Source organism: Lethenteron reissneri, chromosome 6, assembly GCF_015708825.2.
Source record: "Lethenteron reissneri isolate LAM-NWPU_2019-01 chromosome 6, ASM1570882v1, whole genome shotgun sequence".
NCBI lineage: Eukaryota > Metazoa > Chordata > Hyperoartia > Petromyzontiformes > Petromyzontidae > Lethenteron > Lethenteron reissneri.
Window position 1 is genome coordinate 3225930 of NC_083784.1, and position 21835 is coordinate 3247764.

A 21835-nucleotide genomic window follows, 5' to 3' on the forward strand; every position below is an offset into this window, starting at 1 on the left:
TTTTTTTCTGAGAGCGATAACCTCCTGAACGGATGCGCAGCCGTGGAACGAGCGCAAATAAATATGCACCGGCTCGCTCCGCGCCATTATCAGTTGTCGCTAACGCATTCCACGCAACGCAGCGTCGCTAACGCGCGGGGCTCACCGGCACAGCGCGGAATTTGTCAAACGGCCGACGAGCGTAACAGCGTGTGCCGAGTACGCCGAATAGAGGGACGGCGAGTCTCTTCTTGCGGCAAAGGAGGGGGGGGCGGGTACACGATGTGATTTAACAATCGGCACAATGTGTTTTTTTTTGTTCCCAGAAGCTGTGACCAGAAGCAATGCCCCCATTGACTCTGCCGCCTGAGGCTCGTTGTGACGGTGGCGCGTGCACGCGTCATTTTTTTTTTACATTCGTGCAGGGTGGGTGCAGGCGTTCCGAGTTTTTCCACCCACACGATGAGTTGGACTCGGAGCGGGGCGCTGAGATCTGAATGAGGCACTGACACAGTTCGAGCACTGGAAGCTGTCAGTGCCGTCGAAGGAGTGACAATGCAGCATCGTCACGAGCAGGCACTTGTCGTCACGTGGGTTGTTAACGACCATGGTTGCCGGTGAAAATGCGACGACGTGTGTTGCGATGATCGTTCGACCGTGCGGCTTTTCCAGAGTCGCGCTGCACAACTGGCTGTGCCCGCGTGTCGTTCAGGACGATGTCACTCCCAAGTGCTGGGAGCTCGTTCACGAACTGAACATTGAATTCAGTTCCTGAGGAAGTCCCCCCAAGCACATGGAGTGCAACGTCAAGACATCAAGCTGAAACATGACGCATTAATAACCTGAGCGCACGTGGCGAGCGTTGTATTTTTTAACGGTTGTACTTCGAAGCTGCGATTGGGTTCCACTAACAAGTTGGTTTTATTTTATTTCAGCAGGTGAGAACCCAAGAGACCAGGATGGAGTCTCAATTTGCAAGGGTGACCTGTGGTGCCATTATTAGTCTGTCAGCAGCGTACGATTATTGCTACGTGTAATCCCAATTGGGTTTCAATGTAAGTTTATTTTGTGCCAATTGGTGACTCTTTAAAACAGCCTCGATAGCGCACACACACAGCGGCGGATTGAGGAATAAAGCGCCACTCAAGCTGTTCACGCCGACCAGTGTGGTGAAGTATGGTTAAATTATAAACCCCATTTGGGCAGGCCCTTATCAAGCAGTGGCTTCACAAGCACGTGTCATTCGAGCGTGTCGCAGAATACACGTGCTGGATAGCACATGAAACACAAAGACGCACGCACGCACACACACAGACACGTTATTTACCCTCACTGACTGCTGGTTATCACAGTCAGCGAGCACCTATTTTAGCCGGCATCAAACACGAGGTTGGGTGTTATGGCTGGCAGTGACGTAGGGCCGGCCAGCCACGTTTGTCTCCCCCCAGTGCTGATTTTTTCTTTACATTTGCATCCTGCTACTGGAGTTTTGACTTTGCCTTGATTTGTTACATGCATTGAGATTATTGAGATTCTAGATTTGAAGCTTTCGTGACTGCAAGGATTCATATTCTTGGGTTTTTTTTCGGTAAAGTCACGTAGGTAAAAAAAATAAAATTAATGAAAGTAAAATAAAAATCACGACGTTTCGGAGGCAACACAAGCTTCCGTCTTCAGGTGGAACCGTCACAGCACGATAGCTGTATCAAGTAAATCAAGGAAATGACATACAGCAAGCGTGCTGTGACGGTTCCACCTGAAGACGGAAGCTTTTGTTGCCTCCGAAACGTCGTGATTTTTATTTATTTAATTTTTATTTTACTTTTATTAATTGAAATTTACATTTTTTTTACCTACGTGACTTTACCGAAAAAACCCAAGAATATTATTGAGATTCTTTTGCTGCTGTAAATTTCCGCACGACAAGCCACTTTGTTGGGATGTCATTTGGGGCCAGGTTCCTTCTTAAAATAAGTTAATATCTCAGTGGGCTTTACCTGGTAAGATAAACAATAAGTTTGTTTCATTTGTACATGTTTAAGTGATCTGTTTATATTTCCTATACTTCGCACTACTATCGTGTTTTGTGTTGTTTGTTGTTGAAAGTTTTGAGGTACATGCCCCCCTACTGGACATATGTGAAAAAGAGCTTTATGGCTCATCGGATTCCTCCTCCAGTATGAATAGACATTCTGATTCTCATCCCACTATTTTAACTAGAGCTATCTTTTGATTTAAAGCTTTCGTGACTGCAGGTATTCATACTTCTTGGTTCTTTCGGTAAAGTCACGTAGAAGGGAAACAATAAAATAATCTTTTTTATATTATTTTATTGCTTCCCTTCTATAAAATAATATTTTTATTATTTCATTGTTTCCCTTCTACGTGACTTTATCGAAAGAACCAAGAATAAGAGATATCTATAGATAGTCGACCCATTAAAAGCCTCAGCGAGGCAACAGATTCTGATGACCCACGCATTGAAACAGGAACACCAATTATTATATTTTTTCTTCTGGCAAATGAGGTTCCAATGGTGTAAATGCTTACCCCGAGCTCTCATACTCTGATGGTGCATTGTCTTTGAGTTGTGCGCCTTTTGGCGTCATCTGGTCCAACACCATGTGAGACTAGGCTCTAAGGAAAGCTGTCTCGGGTGTGGACCAATCAACTTCAAGGACAGTGCATACATTATCAGAGTTATGTTTTTTGTTTGCATTATGACTGCAGTTATTGTGGTCTATGCAAACATGACTCCTTGTAAAAAAGGTGTCAGTTTTGTTGCCAGATAAAAGGGTAAAAAACCAATTATCACGCCGTAGTTGTCGTGGAATAAACAAGCAACACGCTCCCCACATCTCACATGAGTACATAGACATACCACGCATCTAGATTGGAAGCTTTCGTGACTGCAAGGGTCCATACTCTTTGGTTAGTTCGGTAAAGTCACGCAGGTTAAAGAGAGAAAACAACTAAATTAAATCACGACGTTTCAGAAGCAACACAAGCAACCATCATCAGTTGTTGACTGCTCCAGCTTCCGAAACGTCGTGATTTTATTTATTTGTTTTCTCTCTTTAACCTGCGTGACTTTACCAAAAAAACCCAAAAAGTATATGACGCATCACCCGTTGCGCCATGCAGCCTGCTAAGGCCGGCACACAACACACAGTGGGGTGGGGTGGTAAGCACCGCACTACTCCATTGCTCACGTTCACACACGGCAACAGGTACTCATTTCAGGCCGAGTCGACCTAGGGGAGGCCCCGAACAAGTTTCGATGCAATTTTTTTCATTGATGTCTGCCGTGGCCGGGCAATCGAACTCGGTTCACCGGGTTCGTAGCACGTTGCGTGGATCACTGATCCTCCGCTCCCCACCACACACACACATGACACAAGGCGACCCCACAGCAGACCTCTGTTGGGGCAAGTGCTGTTAGCGAGCACCTATTAAGGCCGGCACGGTGCACGATGGAGGTGGTGTGGCCTGCACATGCACATGACAAACGCACCCATGTATTCAGGCAGACACGAGCACACGTCACACACAAAAGACAGAAGCGCGCACACACACACACAGCGCACACAGTCAAAGGCGGGGTGGGTGACAGACGGGCAAGGCAGCCTTCTTGGCTCATTCCGTCTCTTGCCAAATTTGTCACTCGACCGACTGAAGGTCGCGGGGGAGGAGCGAGAGAGCGAGAGATAGAGACAGAGGGAGAGACAGAGGGACAGGGGGAGAGAGACAGAGGGAGACAGGGAGAGAGACAGAGACACAGAGGGAGAGAGACAGGGGGAGAGAGACAGACAGACAGGGGGAGAGAGACAGGGGGAGAGAGACAGGGGGAGAGAGACAGGGGGAGAAAGACAGAGAGACAGGGAGAGAGACAGGGGGAGAGAGACAGGGGGAGAGAGACAGAGAGAGACAGGGGGAGAGAGACAGAGGGAGAGAGACAGAGAGACAGAGGGAGAGAGACAGAGACAGAGAGACAGGGGGAGAGAGACAAAGACAGAGAGACATAGGGAGAGAGACAGGGGGAGAGAGACAGGGGGAGAGAGACAGAGACAGAGAGACAGGGGGAGAGAGACAGGGGGAGAGAGACAGGGGGAGAGAGACAGGGGGAGAGAGACAGGGGGAGAGAGACATAGGGAGAGAGACAGAGACACAGGGGGAGAGACACAGAGGGAGAGAGACAGGGGGAAAGAGGAAGGGGGAGAGAGACAGGGGGAGAGAGACCGGGGGAGAGACACAGAGGGAGAGAGACAGAGGGAGAGAGACAGGGGGAGAGAGACAGGGGGAGAGAGACAGGGGGAGAGAGACAGAGGGAGAGAGACAGAGAGAGACAGGGGGAGAGAGACAGGGGGAGAGAGACAGGGGGAGAGAGACAGAGAGACAGAGACACAGAGACAAAGGGAGAGAGACATGGGAAGGGAGACAGAGAGACAGGGGAGAGAGACAGGGGGAGAGAGACAGGGGGAGAGAGACAGGGGGAGAGAGACAGAGACAGAGAGACATAGGGAGAGAGACAGAGACAGAGAGACAGGGGGAGAGACACAGAGGGAGAGAGACAGGGGGAAAGAGGAAGGGGGAGAGAGACAGGGGGAGAGAGACAGGGGGAGAGAGACAGAGGGAGAAAGACAGGGGGAGAGAGACAGGGGAAGAGAGATGAGAGACAGACAGAGTGAGAGACACAGAGAGACACAGACAGACACAGAGAGACAGACAGGGGGAGAGAGACAGAGACACAGACAGAGAGATGAGAGACAGACACAGAGAGAGACACAGACAGACACAGAGAGACAGACAGGGGGAGAGAGACAGAGACACAGACAGAGACACAGACAGACACAGACAGAGAGATGAGAGACAGAGACAGAGAGACACAGACAGAGAGACAGGGGGAGAGAGACAGGGGGAGAGAGACAGGGGGAGAGAGACACGGGGGGAGAGACAGAGACAGAGAGACAGAGGGAGAGAGACAGGGGGAGAGAGATGAGAGACAGAGTGAGAGACACAGAGAGAGACACAGACAGACACAGAGAGACAGACAGGGGGAGAGAGACAGAGACACAGAGAGACACAGAGAGACAGAGAGATGAGAGACAGACAGAGACACAGACAGAGAGACAGACAGGGGGAGAGACACAGAGAGATGAGAGACACACAGAGACACAGACAGAGAGACAGACAGAGAGATGAGAGACACACAGAGAGACACAGACAGAGAGACAGACAGAGAGATGAGAGACACAGAGAGACACAGACAGAGAGACAGACAGGGGGAGAGAGACAGAGAGACAGACAGGGGGAGAGAGACAGAGACACAGACAGAGACACAGAGAGACAGAGAGAGATGAGAGACACACAGAGAGACACAGACAGAGAGACAGACAGGGGGAGAGAGACAGAGACACAGAGAGACAGAGAGATGAGAGACAGACAGAGACACACACAGAGAGACAGACAGAGAGACAGACAGAGACACAGACAGAGACACAGAGAGACAGACAGAGACACAGACAGAGAGATGAGAGACAGCCCCCACGATTTCCGTGGCAACAACAAAACTGCGCGTCACCGACACGGCAAGGTCAACGGTTGCCATGGCAGCACAGGCGTCCACTGCCCGGGCCCGGCACGTTAACCACGCCCGGGGGGAGTGGCCACAGACCACACCCCTGGGCTGTGTGACAAAGGGGGAGGGGGGCGGTAGGAGGAGGGGGGAGTTGATGAAAACTTCGACACGTGTCTGAGTCAATACCACTGTATGCGCACGTGTGTATCGTTTGTTGTCCGGTTCGGGGGTTAAACCTTCCACAGGTCGTAGATGTTGTTGTTGTCGTAATTGACGAAGGAACCCGAACCGGTCCAGGGTTCAAGTGTAAAATGCAGCAAGTAAATAAACCGATGGAAATTATTGTGACAATACTTAAAGTGTTGTGTGTGTGTGTGTTGTGTCTGTGGTAGTGAGGAGCGGTGGTGGAGCGGTTAGCGCGCTCTGCGGTAACGAACCCGGCCACCTGAGTTTGATTCCCGCTCACGGCCAACACCGTCAGTGGCGATTATCGGAACCGGTCCTGGGCCTCGCCTAGGTCGACTCAGACTCAAATGAGTACCTGGTGCGGTGGGCAAAACATCGCCACTGGGGAGACAAAGGCGGCCGGGCGTGGTGCTGGCCAATCACCCCCTGTGTGTCGTGCCGGCTATACAGGGAGGGAGGGATTTTAGTTTTGTATATATACACACACTCCACATCCACTGACAGCCCCTATGAGTCAACCCCTGGCAAGAGCTGTAAGGAATCTAAAACAATTAAAATGCAAATCCATTCTTCAGAGTTAATTGTTAACTAATTACACACCATTGTTTTTTTATTCGGAAAAGGTTAGGAGTTTTGGTAATTGTCCGTGGATTAACACCGGCATCTCGAGCAGTAGGTTAGCGCCATTCCATCTGCTACTATTCTAGGAGGGGGAGAGAATGAGTCTTTAACCCTGGCAGGCAGTGAGTGTGTGGCTATTTACCAAAAGGCACCAGTGATCAGCTGGCCACGCAAAAGCTCAAGGTGTCGGCAGTCCCAAAAATTATATTGGGAGCCGGCTGCTGCATGCAAATGTGGTGCAAATGCGGTGCAAAGAGGGCACTCACCGCACGCACGACGATTATGTTTTTGCATGCTAATTTCCTTACGAAGCGATGATGATGATAATAATACCACCCCCCATCTCTCTCTCTCCACCACCGCTGCCTCCGCCCCATCAAATAAATTCCATTTCTGCCTGGACGGGCTGACCATGCGAAAAAAATAATGTGGGCTTGCCATAAATAAATTGAAAAAAAATCCACCGGAACTCATTTGGAACTTAACAGAATGTGTGTTTTTTTGGATGCTAATTTGATTGTTTTGCAAATGGATATATGACGCAAAAGAAATACCGAGAAAAGCAGCAACAACAACAACAACACGGCCCCCAAAACAATTCGACCGCCACGCTCTAGCGCCACGCACGCGTGAACGTCGCGTGTGTGTGTGGACATTGCGTGCAACGGTGGAACGCTCTCCCCCCCCCACCTCCAGCCCCCCACCCACCCACCTCCATCCCCCCCACCTCCACCCCCCCACCACCCACCCACCCACCCCCACCACCCACCCACCCACTACCGCTCCCCACCTCCACCTCCACCCCCCCACCCCCCCACATCCACCCCCCCACCCCCCCACATCCACCTCCACCCCCCCACCCACCCACATCCACCCCCCCACCCCCCCACATCCACCTCCACCCCCCCACCCACCTCCACCCCACCACCTCCACCCCCCCCATCTCCATCCCCCCACCTCCACCCCCTCACCCCCACCACCCACCCACCCACCCCCACCACCCACCCACCCACCACCCACCCCCACCACCCACCCACCCACCCCCACCACCCACCCCCCACCACCCACCACCCACCCCACTACCGCTCCCCACCTCCACCCCTCCACCTCCACCCCCCCACCCCCCCACATCCACCCCCACCCACCCACCCACCTCCACCCCCCCACCTCCATCCCCCCACCCACCCACCCACCTCCACCCCCCCCACCTCCACTCACCTCCATCCCCCCACCCACCCACCCCCACCTCCACCCCCCCCACCTCCACTCACCTCCATCCCCCCACCCACCCACCCCACCTCCACCCCCCCCCCCCACCTCCCACCCACCCACCACCGCCCCCCACCTCCACCCCCCCCCACCTCCACCCCCCCACCTCCGCCCCCCACCACCGCTCCCCACCCCCACCCACCCACCTCCCACCCACCACCGCCCCCCACCCACCACCGCCCCCCACCCACCACCGCCCCCCGCCGGCCAAAGTAGGGGAAGTCATCAATCAGAATATTTATTTATACTGGAGGGGTAATCCGATGAGCTATGAAGCTCTTTTTCACATATATCCAGCAGGGGCACGGGGTCAGAACGTTTCTACAACAACAATGCAAAAACACAACAGGAGTGCAAAGTAATGCAAAGGTAAGCAAAATCATAAAAAAATACGTATAAAACTATAAACTATGTTTTAGATTTGAAGCTTTCGTGACTGCAAGGATTCATACTCTTAGGTTTTTTCGGTAAAGTCACGTAGGTAAAAAGAAATAATAAAAATAACAGAAATAATAATAGAAATAAAATAAAAATTAATAAGAATAAGGGAAAATAATTATTTAATAAATAATATTTTTATTATTATTTCAATAATAATAAAAATATTTCTATTATTATTTCTATTATTTTTATTATTTATTTTTACCTACGTGACTTTACCGAAAAAACCTAAGAGTATAAACTACGTTTTATTTTACCATGTAAGGTCCACTGAGCTATTAGCTTCTTTTTCAGATGCGACCTGGCTATCACAAATGATAGCTCCACGAAGTGGCTTATCACGTGCAAATTTATTTCAGCCAAACACTCCGAAAGCAGTGTTTTTTTATGGTGCCCCCTGGCTTTTGAAATTTTGCCCCCCACGGCAAACTGCCCTTCCTCCCCCACAAAACTTAAAAATCATTCTCACGCCCCGACAAAGTATCAAGACTAAGGTGATCCTCACCCCGTGAATCATATCGACACAAACATCATCATCATCAATCTTAATTTTGGAGCTTTCGTGACTGCAGGAATTATTCTTTGGTTTTTTCGGTAAAGTCACGTATAAAAAATAATAAATCAAATAATTTATTTAATTTATTATTTTATTTTTATACGTGACTTTACCGAAAAAACCAAAGAATCATCATCATCATTAGTAGTAGGTTTTTACCCTTTAAACTGGTACAAAACTGACACCTTTATACAAGGCATCATGTTTGCAACAACCACAACACAAGTAGTCAAAATGCAAACAAAAAGAAACAACTCTGATAATGATAATTATATGCACTGTCCTTGAAGTTGATCATCATTCTCATCATCGTGAAAAATGGAAAACAATAACACGATCGGCACTTGCTGCACCTATGTTGGCCGCAGAATCTGAGCAGTCTGCTGGGTACTACATGAGAGTGCGCCGCTGATCGTGGTGGTGCCTTAAACGTGGCTGGCTTTGGTGGCCGTGAAACATAACGGGGTGGGGTGGCTTGAATGTGGCGGACTGCGGTCAGGAATGTTAAGTAAAGGCGGCGGCGGCGTTGGCGAAATGGTTAAGAAACAACCACCGGGTTGTGGCAGCATCCGATGTGGAGCTACGAAAAATGGACAAGGAGGAGGAAGGGTCGCCTGGCAACGCACCGGTAACCTGGCAACCGGATGGCCTGGAACAAATCGTAAAGGGTCGCCCACCCCTCCTCCTCCTCCCTCCTCCGTCTCCTCCCGAAGGTGAATGCCTTCTCCAATAAGGCATCGCAGTGGGATGTGTCCCGCGATGTCACTGTAAGTGTTTAGCAGTGCGAGTGGGGAAGGTTGCTGGCAGGGGGAGGGAGGTAGTGAGGGATGGGATGGGTAGCGTGGATTAAACCCCCCGTCCTCCCTTCCCAAGGGCCATCTCCAAGAGATTATAATGCCACTGGCGATGACGGCTACTTCAAGCAATTTCATCCATTTTTTCCCCCCTCTTCTTCTTCGTCCCGAGTGTGCGGAAACAAATACAAAAACCAAGCCCCAAAACCCCCACCACGCCTGCACTGACTGACCAAGCCGCTCACTCCAGAGGCCATCTTCCTCTGCGGCACTGACCAGATGGAATTGACCGGCCATAATTTAGTCATCCTGGGAAAGAACACAAAAAATCCCTGGCTTCTTCTGCCAATGAGCAGGACTCGTGCGGTGGCGAAAAAAAACCCCGCTGGGTTAGAGACGGGGGTGGGGGGGGGATCTGACGACGATGAAAAATGCTACATTTGCACGAATACAGCTCCGCGCGTCGTCTAAGCAGTGCTAAGTCCCCCCCCCCCCCACACAAGGGTCCAGGGCAGACAACTAGTACAGTCCATTCCACAAACAGATGCTGCCACTGCTGCTGCTGCACACTGGAGAGAGAGAGAGGAGAGAGGCAGGGAGGTGGTGGTGGGGGGTTCAGGAGGGGGGTAGCGTGGACGGGGGGGTGCAGCCGGGGTTTATAGCACAGGAAGCGGGCAGCAGCAGCAGCGTAAGTGGGTGTGGGGCTCAGAACAGTACAGTGCATAACAAGATGCAGCGCTTTAACCTGCCCACCACTTAGTAGCAATTGTGTAATCGGGATAATGCTCCCTTCTCTCTCTCTATCTATCTCTTGCCTTTTCGGGTAAAAGAAAAAAACCCAAAATCTCGTAACCCCCGTGTCAAGCGACGCTTCATGGCGACAATTTGAACGAAGGCACAAGTAGCCCGGCGCGACCCGCATGGGGCCGCATTCGGTCACGAACAACATTTTTGGAGGCACCACGAACGAGAGAGGGCCCCCCTCTCCTCCTCCTCTCTCCTCGCCACCTGCTTCAAACGACGACCACCCGGCCACCCGGGCCAAACGAAGGCCCCCCTCCTCCTCCTCCTCCCCCCCTCTTTGTTTTTACGGCCGCAGGACGAGGCCTCGTCGTGGCGAACGAGGAGAACTAAGAGGGCCGCCGGCTTGCGTGTTCACGTTTGGCCCGGTTTTTTACGAGGCGTGCTTTTCGGTGGCGGTCACAGCAGCGGGTGCCGTGGAACGCGTGGGAGCATCGGTGTCTTGCGCCTTACAATCAATGGAGTTTACATCCCATTCGTCGGCGCTATAATTAGACGGCGGGGGGGGGGGCGGCCGTAGCCTTGAGCTTTGGAGCCTGTTTGTTCGTTCACCTTCTTCTTCTTCATGTCGCTGCGCGCGCACGGCACGTAACGCGTCAGGACGACACCGTCACCCACTTAGGGCGCCCTAAATAAGGGAAGAGACAAAAATAGAGCGGACAAAATCTGGCGAGACATCATATCCAGCGCGCCGCCTAGAATAGAACGCACGATGCATTTGCAAATTGGCTTTTTTTAATCCTCAGATGGACCATTGGACCCCCCCCCCCAAAGCCACCGCCCCATCTCCCCCCAAAATAAAGAAAAGTATAGAACGATTTTTAAAAATATATATCGAGCGATTTTTGCAAGCGCTAAAATAACAAACCAAAAAATTGTACTCCAATAATATTAAAAATAACTTTGACCTGCTTTTCACAACAATTGTAAACCACAGCGGTGCTTCTAATAAAGCCTTGCAACGGATAAAACGCCCGAATGGCACCATTTGCTCGGCCATAGAGTTGCCAAAGTCAAACTGACGCGATGCTGTCAGCACGCACAGAACATGGAATCCAGACGTGTCCCGGTTGGATTCAATCTCCAGGCGCGGCAGTGTGAATTACAGTACTACAACGGCACGAGATGCCCAAAACGCACCCACCCGCCTTGGCATTGTAAATGAGCATGCCACGTTTATTCAATGGGGTCAGTCGTGCGTGGTGGGGTCATGCGTCGGTATGAACTACCACTTCTGAGACGTCTGGCCAGCGTTGGGTAGATTAGTCCAAGAATACCCTCTTCTGCCAGTAGTGGCGTGGTGAGCAATAGAACGGGCACCGCTGCCTTTTTAAATCCTTTATATTAAGTTCGCTTGCTTGATTGCGTGCTTGCTTGCTTGCTTATGACCGTGCAAATCTTTCGGTCGTTTTTTAACCCACTTCCCGTGATCCAATCGAGCTGACATTTTGCACACAGACTCGTGCGAGACAATTAATGTTCGTGAAAAAAATGTCCTAAATGAAAACAAATTAAATATTTAATTACCAATTGTTATAATACTGGCAGACAATCATCTGACCCATAGGTGGCAGCCATCTCAAGCCAGCGGACGAGAGGGCTCTAACCGCCACGCATATAAAGGATTTAGAGTGAAAAACTTTGTTTTTACGGGTTATACTTATTTACCTTGGTAATGAAAAGAAAACTAAACTATTTTTTTATTTTACCAGGTAAGGCCCACTGAGCTACATAGCTTTTTTTTTCAGAAGCGACCTGGCTAACACAAATTATAGCCAAACGAAGTGGCTCGTCACGTGGGGATTTAAAGCAGTAGCCAAATCCTCTAAAAGCACGTTTCTAAATGGGGAGGGAAAAACCGGAGGAACCAGAGAAAAATCCACGTGATCACGTGGAGAGAGACAAGCAAACTTCAAATATACAGCAGTCGTCAGGGTTGGAATCGAAACCACGACCTCCTGCATACCAGGCGAGGTAGTTAACTTCTCACCACTATGCAAACTTCAAATATACAGCGGACATCAGGGTTGGAATCGAAACCACGACCTCCTGCATACCAGGCGAGGTAGTTAACATCTCACTACCATGCAAACTTTAAATATACAGCAGACGTCAGGGTTGGGATCGAACCCACGACCTCCTGCATACCAGGCGAGGTAGTTAACTTCTCACCACTATGCAAACTTCAAATATACAGCAGACATCAGGGTTGGAATCGAAACCACGACCTCCTGCATACCAGGCGAGGTAGTTAACTTCTCACCACTATGCAAACTTCAAATATACAGCAGACGTTAGGGTTGGGATCGAACCCACGACCTCCTGCATACCAGGCGAGGTAGTTAACATCTCGCCACCGTGTTCAATAAACTTAATTGAATGTTTTCCATGATAGGAGAGCGTGTATTTACATCCACTCAAGTTTGAGGAGGGAGTGACACTGCGCCCCACGTGTTGTCTGTGTCCGCTAGTGCTAGTAAAGAACCCGCGCTCGAAATGTCAGAATGCTATCGCTTCTTACAGACGGATAAAAAAAAACATCGGGGTTAATCTTTGCATCACACTCAAAAGCGCCATGCATTTCAATAGTTTTTGTTTTTTCCATTATGCAGGAAGCTAGCAGTGAGGATACAAAATGGTGTACAGTGTGGGTGACCTCACAACTTCCAGAGAGCTGAATGACACAATCGCATCAAATCCCCAAAAACATTTAACGCTCATGTTTTACTGGAAACCAAACGGGCACTTTCCTAAACGCCCTCCAGTGACACGCGCATGCACGCACGCAAAGCGGGCCTGTCAATCCACTGCTGGATGAGCACTACGAGCCTGTCAATCCACTGCAGGCCGCAAGGGTGACGTGAAATTACTTCAACATGCTGGTCGGTGCAGGCTGGCGAACGCTAGGGGGAGGGGTTACGAACAATAATAATCACCGGTCCTGAGCCTCCCCTAGGTCGACTCAGCCTGAAATGAGTAACTAGCGTGGTGCGTAAACATCAGCATTAGGGAGACAAAGGCGGGACGGGGCCTGGTGCTGGCCAGCCACTACCTCGTGCCCCGTGCCTGCCTTGACAGGCGCTCACTAACAGCACTTTCCCCAACACTTTGTTGAAGGCTACGTGGGGGGATGATCGTTGTCTCTGCGGTTACAGAACAATGGATTTCGCTGCACTGCCCTCTATCGGCCTGGTGACCCGTCAACGCCCGGCACCATCCAGGCGAAGCGCAGCCCCCTTGCTCGACCTCCGAAGGGTGCGACGTGGATCGACGCGCGCCGTGGGCGATGCCTGGCGCCGCGGCGAAATGGCACTTTTCACGAAGACTGCGGCCGCCGGTCCCGTGTTGGGGTCTTGGCACGCCGGCGGGCGATTGCGTCCCGGTATTTTACGCACCGGGTCAATTTGGTGCTTTGGGAAGCCGCCGAGCCCGGCAATCGTGCGCTGTGCTACATGTTGATGCTGACAATTCTCCGCGCTGGATGCGGCTGCTCTAAAATCAAATACGTATATTATTGGTTTGACACGTAGGCTTTCGCGACCAATATGATTCATAATAATGTTTTTTTTGGTTAGATCGCGTTATTTATAAATGTGTCGTAACCCTCCACCACCCGACACGGCCAAACAGTAAAAAATGTGTCACGTTAACAAAAGACAATAGCGCTAAAGTAGTGAACTATTTGTCTTTTGTAAACGTGACACATTTTTTTTACTGATTGGCCGTGTCGGGTGGTGGAGGGTTACGCCACATTCATAAATAACGTGATCTAACCCAAAAACCTCTATTATGAACATATATTATTGTGTGCATGATAATACTGCATGTGAAATATCAGGCCAAGTCCGTCTCTTCGGCTGTGCGCTGTGCAGAAGGGCCTCTGCCCGTAACATTGCCTCATAGATATTTCCTTTTAGGGCCGTGTTATTTGTGATTCGTGAACGCGTTGAGTTTTTACTGTTCTTGCGCACAAGACATTGTCGACTTTTAGCTACGGCAGCGTTGCAAGTTGATTTTGTTGAACCAGAGTGAAGAACTCAAGAGGCCCGGGATAAGTGTCTCAATGTTCACGAGGGACTCGGGGCATTAGTCTGCCAGTAGGGGGGATTGACGATCGTCGTCTGTATCATCCCAATTGACTAAATTTGTGGCGGAATTATTTTTTGAATTGGGGAAATTTTGGTACAAAACGGAACTACCTCTTCACGGACGGTGTCCGGGGCGTGCGCAAATATCAACGCACTGATCCCATGTTTATACACACCCGCAGTATTAATCAGGGCGGCCGCTGGGTTCGAGACAGTGAACCTCTGTAAGAAGTAGCAAACGCAGCACTACCACCGGGCCGTGTCCACCGACTGCCGTAAGGGCGCTGTGTGCCGCAAAACACCGCGGCTCTTAGAGCCAAGTATTGAGGATACCACGGTGGTGAACGTTTACTCCCTCGCCTGGTGTGCAGGAGGCCGTGGGTCTTGCGATCCCTACTCGGACGCCTGCTGCTGTATATTTGGAGTTGTCGCTCCCTGTGGTAGTGTGGATTTCTTTCTGGGTCCTCCGGGTTTTCCCTCCACATGAAGAATCAGCGTGCGTTCAGAGTATTTTGTTGCTATACATTTCTACGTGATGATAAGCCACTTCGTTGAGCTATCATTCGTAGCCAGGTCGAATCTGAAAAAGAGCCGTATAGCTCAGTGGGCCTTACCTAGTAAAAATAAAATAAAAGTAGTTTCAGTATCGCAGTATTGCCATGCAGCGGCCGATTCGAAGGTAGGGAGCCTCTTCCACGCAAACAAACAAGTAGCAACGCTCGTTTCAGACAGCTGTGTTTGCAAATAATCACTTTGGCCTCACACCTTTTATTGCCAATTACGCTTCACTGGTGTCGTTGTGTCTGGTGTGTTTGCAGCTCCTAGCACGGCGTCCTTTACGGAGGGCGACGTTTTGCGTCACAACAAGACGGCAATTGGCCAGCATCGGGGTGGCTGAAGGATCGAGGGGGGCTGAGACCCTCAAACTCTGGATCTTGAAGGCGCTCAAGCTAACCGCCTTTAAAAAAATTCTCACGGCCGAGTCAAATGACATTGGTGCAATGTCCAACGCCAGTGGCAGGTTTTCATCGATTTATTTTGCCTTCGTGGTTCGCGAGCGACCGCACTGGATCTGCTGAGGAATGCTTCCTTTTAAGTTCGCAAAGTTTTCACGCGACGAGTTGTAAAACTTGACTGCTGCAGGTTGGGACTGGGCTGGACAAATTCGCGAATGGGTGGAATTGAGCGACGGAGCGTGGCAGCAGCAGCCCCCTCGTGCACAGCGGCGGGCGTGCGCCAGGGCAGAAATCAAGATAGACGGGAAAATGCAGGGGCCGTGTCGTTAAGTCATTCTGTTTAGCATCGAGCATTTTGTGGAAAGAGTTTAACGTAGCCCGAGTGTGTCTATGCCGTGCACCCCCCCTCCAACTTCTCCCCGTTTAAACAACGAGGTCCATGCTTGCAGGGCTGTGGGAGGCGAGAATGAACGAGTGTGTCGGATTTTGATTTAAAGCTTTCGTGACTGCAGGGATTCATCTTCTTGGTTCTTTCGGTAAAGTTGCGTAGAAGGGAAGTAATAAAATAATAAAAATAAAACATAATAAAATAATTCTTACGACGTTTCGGCCACAACGCAAGCGTCAGACGCTGTCTCCCCGACAGACCTGGTCTTCACCTGAGGACGGCTGCTTGCGTTGTGGCCGAAACGTCGTGAGAATTATTTTATTATGTTTTATTTTTATTATTTTATTACTTCCCTTCTACGTGACTTTACCGAAAGAACCAAGAAGATGAGTGTGTCGGATGGCCGATGGACGATTCTGATGCGTGTCGTGGAGGTAACGAACCCAGCTTCTGAATTCCCGCGAGTGGGTGAATAAAACGCGGAGGAGAGTCAGGCCCGACGAAAAGATAAACCTACACAAGAGCACTCACGCAGCCGAGTGCGAGCGTTCACTGATGAGCTCACCACTTACTAAAAATAAGCAAAGATAAATTGCAGGCATTCTCAAGTCCACCACTGGATAAATGCCTCCTCCCCACGCAATGTCAGTCAAGGGATTAAAAGACAATAATTTGTTGCTGCTCCCTGTCGTGGTGGGGGCAGCGAGCCCAGACGCCCAAGATCAATCCGTAATTTTGCGTCGAGTTTGTAACACGTTAACTGCCGTTTCCCCCCCCCCTCTTTTTGAAATCTACTTTTGTAATTCTGGGTCCTTGAATGACAAAAATGAATTATAAAAATATTTTTAAAAATGTATGAAAAAAAAAACGAGCAATCGTCTTCGATGTCAATACCACTACAACAGCACAGACCTCACCAGGCTGGTCAGGGCCGGTGGACAGGTTCAGGTATCACTGGCCGATGACGCGAATTGTGCTCAGAATTCTGGGGCGCCGGGTTCATGGCAAAGCGCACGAACCGCTGTGCCGCACCGCTCAACCCTCCACCCATTAAAACTTATTAACGGCACTTAATGCGATGCTTGGCATTCAGGTTCTATTTAATTACAGCGAATCCACACGTGTGCGTGCACGTAGCTCGGTTATAATTAGTAGTCGGCTCGGGCTGATGGGAGAGGTGTGTTACTTCTCTGACTACGAGTTGGGGGATTGCTCAGCGATTCCCACTGGCCTGGGAAAAGAAAAAAACGGAGCGCGCGCCGTAAAACGCCGATTTTATGACGATACCATCACATGCCGATGCGCCCCGCTTGAGTAACGAGTCTGCGTTTAATACCGGACTCACGTCCCCGACCACGCCAAAAGTGACGGCACTGGCGGCAGCGTACAGGCAAGAGTGACGGGTTTAACTTGAAACTACACTAACATGTTTTATTTTATTTTACCAGGTAAGGTATGGCCCACTGAGCTACGTAGCTCTTTTTTCAGAAGCGACGTGGCCACAAATGATAGCTCAACGAAGTGGCTTATCACGTGGAAATTTATAGCAGCCAAATATTTTTTCTTCTTGGTTCTTTCGGTAAAGTCACGGAGAATGGAAATAATAAAATAATAAAATAAAACATAATAAAATAATTCTCACGACGTTTCGGCCACAACGTAAGCAGCTGTCCTCAGGTGAAGACCAGGTCTGTCAGGGAGACAGCCAAATATTGTAAACGCGTGATGTCGATTCTAAATGTGGAGGAAAAAACCAGAGGACCCGGAGAAAAATCCACGCGACCACGGGGAAAGAGAGACACGCAAACTCCAAATATGCAAGCGTCAGTGTCGGGATCGAACCCACGAACCTCCTGTACACCAGGCGAGGTAGTTAACATCTCGCCACCGTGGTGCCCTTACACACACCGCAGCAATCATCACCCCCCACTGGCAGTCTAATGCCTCAGGTCACCCTTGCAAACAAAACTCTCCTTGCCACCGATGTTGTCCGTGGCTGCAATTAAAAACCTAGGTCGCTGGGTTCAAAGCGCAGCATGCTAACTACCGTGCCACCGCTCCTCCCCTGCGGCGTATGTGTGGGGTGCGCTTTGGCTAAAATCACACACGCGTCAGCCACAAACTATAAACGATCCACCGCCGGGCGAAGGCCTTCGCCATCCCTCGTAATCTCGCGATGCCACAATCCATTTTCAGGTCCACATATGGGCCAATCTCGTGGCTCCGTCTCCCCCTTGGACATACTGTCCGCTCCCTTGGTCGCCATTCCATGCCACCGTCGCTCCCTTCAGAATCAGAATCTGAACAACATACTGCAGGAGGAATCCGATGAGCTGTAAAGCTCTTTTTCACAGATGTCCAGTCGGGGTGGGTAAGAACGTTGCAACAACAAACAATACAAAAACACGATAGGCGTGCTAAGTACAATAAAGGTAAACAAATCACACAGCACACATACAACTAAACCATCCCCATCCTACCAGACCAGGCTCACTGAGGCATTAACTTATTTTTCAAAAGTGACCTGGCCACAAATGATAGCTCAACAAAATGGCTCATCATTTGGACGTTTATAGCAGCCAAATAATCTAAAACAACAATCGAAATAATCCCGTAACAATGTGGCGCCCCGAATCGGCGTTTGCTCCCCGATTTCCCCTTGTCCTTCGCTCGGCGTAAAATTCCTAAGCGCGCACCTCTCCACGCGTCTTTTTGTTGTGCGCTTTCCAGCCTTCGTTCTATGACGTCACACTTTGAAGAAGTCAACTCTGCCCCTTCGACAGGATGATGAAGAAAGCTCTTGGACCAGATGTTTAACCTGTGGACGTCACCAAAGAAGCAGGACCAGCTCCTGGAACAAAACTATCGGATACGTTTATGAAATGTTTTCAGAGGCAATATTACCATAAATTCCCGCCTTCATACAGCAGTGGAATGACCATGGCTCACGGCGATTATAATGATTATGATGATTAGAACGATGACTTGCTACATACCAACCCGTGAAATTATACTTGGGCAGCATCGCATGCACGTGGCCGCGTGCAAAATTAGAAAGTGACTCCGTGAACGCTGTCACTTTCTGAAAGCAAAGCACACCCAGAGTTGCACCCCGAAGGTGGTTGCACGCGGCGAGGGCGTGCACGCGTGCGCGCTCACCCGAAGCGCGGGGGGGGGGGGGTGGGGGGGAGCTGGCAGGCGGAGGGAGATCTCTGTTGTGAGCAAGTGTAGAAATCTTGGGTGTGAAAGGGTCGAGCGATGACGACGACGATGCGGCGGCGGCGGCGGCGGCGGTGGCGGCGCTGGCGGCAACAGACAGGGTGGTGCCAGAAGTTGAATTGCCTGAGCTCATGGAGCTGTGGCAATGTGGAAAACACAACGCCTAAGGAATGCGGAGTGAGAGTCACCCTCGCCAGCGAATGAGCATTGTTGTTCGTCGTTTTCTTTCTCTCTCTCTCTCTCTCTGCCCGCCACGTTCGCTACGCGAGCGAAGCGATGCCAGCGTAGGACGTGGCGTGTTTGTGCATCGGCGACGCGCGCTAAAATCGGGCGGCTGCGTGCGTCTTCTCCATCTCCTCCGTGCGACATCCACCGGACCCCTCGCCTCGAATCCACCGCATCCCACCGTGTTACTCCCAAGTGCACAAGCAACGAGCACTCGCATCAATCCACTGCTGGATGACGGTATTCCTCGTCATCCAGGTGATTTGACAGCGCTATACCACGCTGGTTGGCGCGGGCTGACGAGGGGGCGGGGAGCGGTGATATGGCGGCGGCGGTGGCACAGAAGTACAGTACAGCGATGGACTTTGCTGCATTGAACTCTGCTCCCCACGATGCATCGCAGGCGCAGCCGCCGGTGTGACAATGGTTTGTTCAGACTCAACGACAGCCAGGGGCTTAAGCCTGCGTAGGCTACCGAAATCGGAACATTCCCGGTGACTTTGGTGAGAGCTGCCGCCAAAAGAGCGCGATCGCATTAATATTTGCGCCGCAAAGCCGCGGCGGGCAGGCGAGGGGACAACAGTGGGGGGGGGGGCTGCAGTTTGTGTTTTCAGGTCCAAAGTTCAGGCCCCACGTTTCAATTTGCCCCTAAACTCTTCAGCAGCAGCTGCAGCAGTGGCACTGTCATTGCCCGTCGATTGATAGTGAGGTAGTTAACATCTCGGTGGCTAGGAGATGTTAACTACCTCACCTGGTATGCAGGAGGTCGTGGGTTTGATCCCGACCCTGACACCTGCTGTATATTTGGAGTTTGCGTGTCTCTCTCTCTCACCGTGGTCGCATGCAGGTCATCCGGTATTTTCCTTCCAAGTTTAGCATCGACATGCGTTTCAAGTATTTGGCTGCGTTTCGAGTATTTGGCTGCGTTTCGACTATTTGGCTGCGTGTCGACTATTTGGCTGCGTTTCGAGTATTTGGCTCGGGCTGGCTTCGTCTTCGTTAAGAGTCGTCAGCGATGTTTGCTGCTATAAATTCCCACGTGATGATAGGTCACTTCGTTGAGCTATAATTTGTGGCCAGGTCGCTTTTGAAGAAGAGCTACGCAGTTTAATTTGAGATGACGACTCGGCGAGGAAGGGAATCCAGACCAAGTGGTGGTGCTGGTGGCCTATTGAGGACCTTAAGCAAAAAACCATGTTACCCCCACCCCCCCCCCCCCGCCCCGCCCCCCCGCCTCTGCACTTACTAAAATCTGAGTGAGATGAGAGTAGAAATAAGCATGCGAGATAGAGACGCAGCGAGATGACAGAAGAGAGATGCAGACACGCTCGGAATGAGTGATAGTATGAATTGTATTTGTGGCGTTAATTGGCCTTGTTATGCTTACAAGGATTTAAATTATTTGAGCCGGTGTCTGGTTTTCATGAATCCGCGGCTCGTGAGCTGCTTGAGGCTGCCTCTCAGCTTTCGCTGCATATGGTTTCATGTACTCATGCCGCCACTAAAAACTAATTTTTGTTGCGTTTTAGTTTGTCGTCCTTCCCCCGCACCTCCGATTGGCACGGTTGGCTACGTACGGTGCCAAAGAAGTTCAACACACGTACATCCTGGACATCCTAATAAGCTCATCGGATACCTCCAGGATAAGCAAAAATTCTCATTCCGACAGACTGGCTGCGCCACGATTGTGGCGACAGACCGCGGCGCTGTCTTCTGCGTGTGCCGGGTCACGGACAACGGCGTCACGTGACACGCACCACTTCAGGCACGCTCCCCTCCGACCCCCCCCCCCCCACACGCCCGTCTACGTGTAACCACAAAGCTGCCCAGCGAACAGCCGTCGCGCGCTGTGCTGCCCCTGATGGCGGCGGCCAGAAAGGAGAGCACGACAAGGGCTGATTGGACGCGACGACGTGGCATATGGAGCGGCCGAGCGATTTGGATATCGACCGGCGAAGCGAACGCAAGAAGGGGGCACTTGACAGTGGCGGGGGCGGTGCGTTAGGAGCAGAGGAATCGGGTTACCACCTCCGGGGTATAATAAAACCGGCACAGATCATAGCAACGGGAAGGATATCTCACGATACGGAAAAGAGGGGAGAGCTACGTGTAAATGCTTCGTCTCGAGTGGCGTATGACAATATTATCGTTACCCGACTGCACAAATATCAAGAGACTTTTAATACCACCGTGAAGACTTGGAGATTTCCCCGGGAGAGCCACCTGAAAGAGCGAACAATCCTGGGAAAAAACAGAACAGGTGGCAACCCCAGTTGGCAAAAAGGATGGAGAGGGCGGTGGAGGGTGGGGCGCTATGGGCAGCACGTACGTGTGACACGCGTAGTAGTATTTGTCGTCCGTGATGCCGTCCTGCAGCGGGACGTTGAGGGCAAAATATCTCCCCTTGCCCATGCCCACCTCGTCGATTCCTCCCGTACCTGCGGGCACAGACAGACCAAAGACAAAGATCATCCCGTATGGCCATTAACAGGCTACGGGTGCAAGCGCTGTTAGCGAGCGCCTATTAAGGCCGGCACGGCACACGAGGGGGACGGTGGCCTGCGCTCTGCCCGGCAGCCTTCGTCTCCCCAGTGGCGATGTTCACGACACACCGCACTGGGAACTAATTTGAAGGCCGAGTCGACCTAGGGGAGACCCGGGACTGATTCAGATATTCGTGGTGTTCAAATCGATCCTGACGACGGCGGTCACAATAACCGCACTGAACAGTGCG

General features: G+C 50.9%; 1 protein-coding gene across 1 annotated transcript in view; it reads right to left on the reverse strand.

Moving 5' to 3' along the window:
* HDAC8 (histone deacetylase 8) overlaps nucleotides 1–21835 on the reverse strand; it is a 194483-nt gene that overhangs the window by 104606 nt on the left and 68042 nt on the right. The window contains exon 7 of the mRNA XM_061570433.1: nucleotides 21431–21539. Within this exon, the coding sequence (XP_061426417.1) occupies nucleotides 21431–21539 (109 nt within the window). The remainder of the gene's footprint in view (nucleotides 1–21430; nucleotides 21540–21835) is intronic.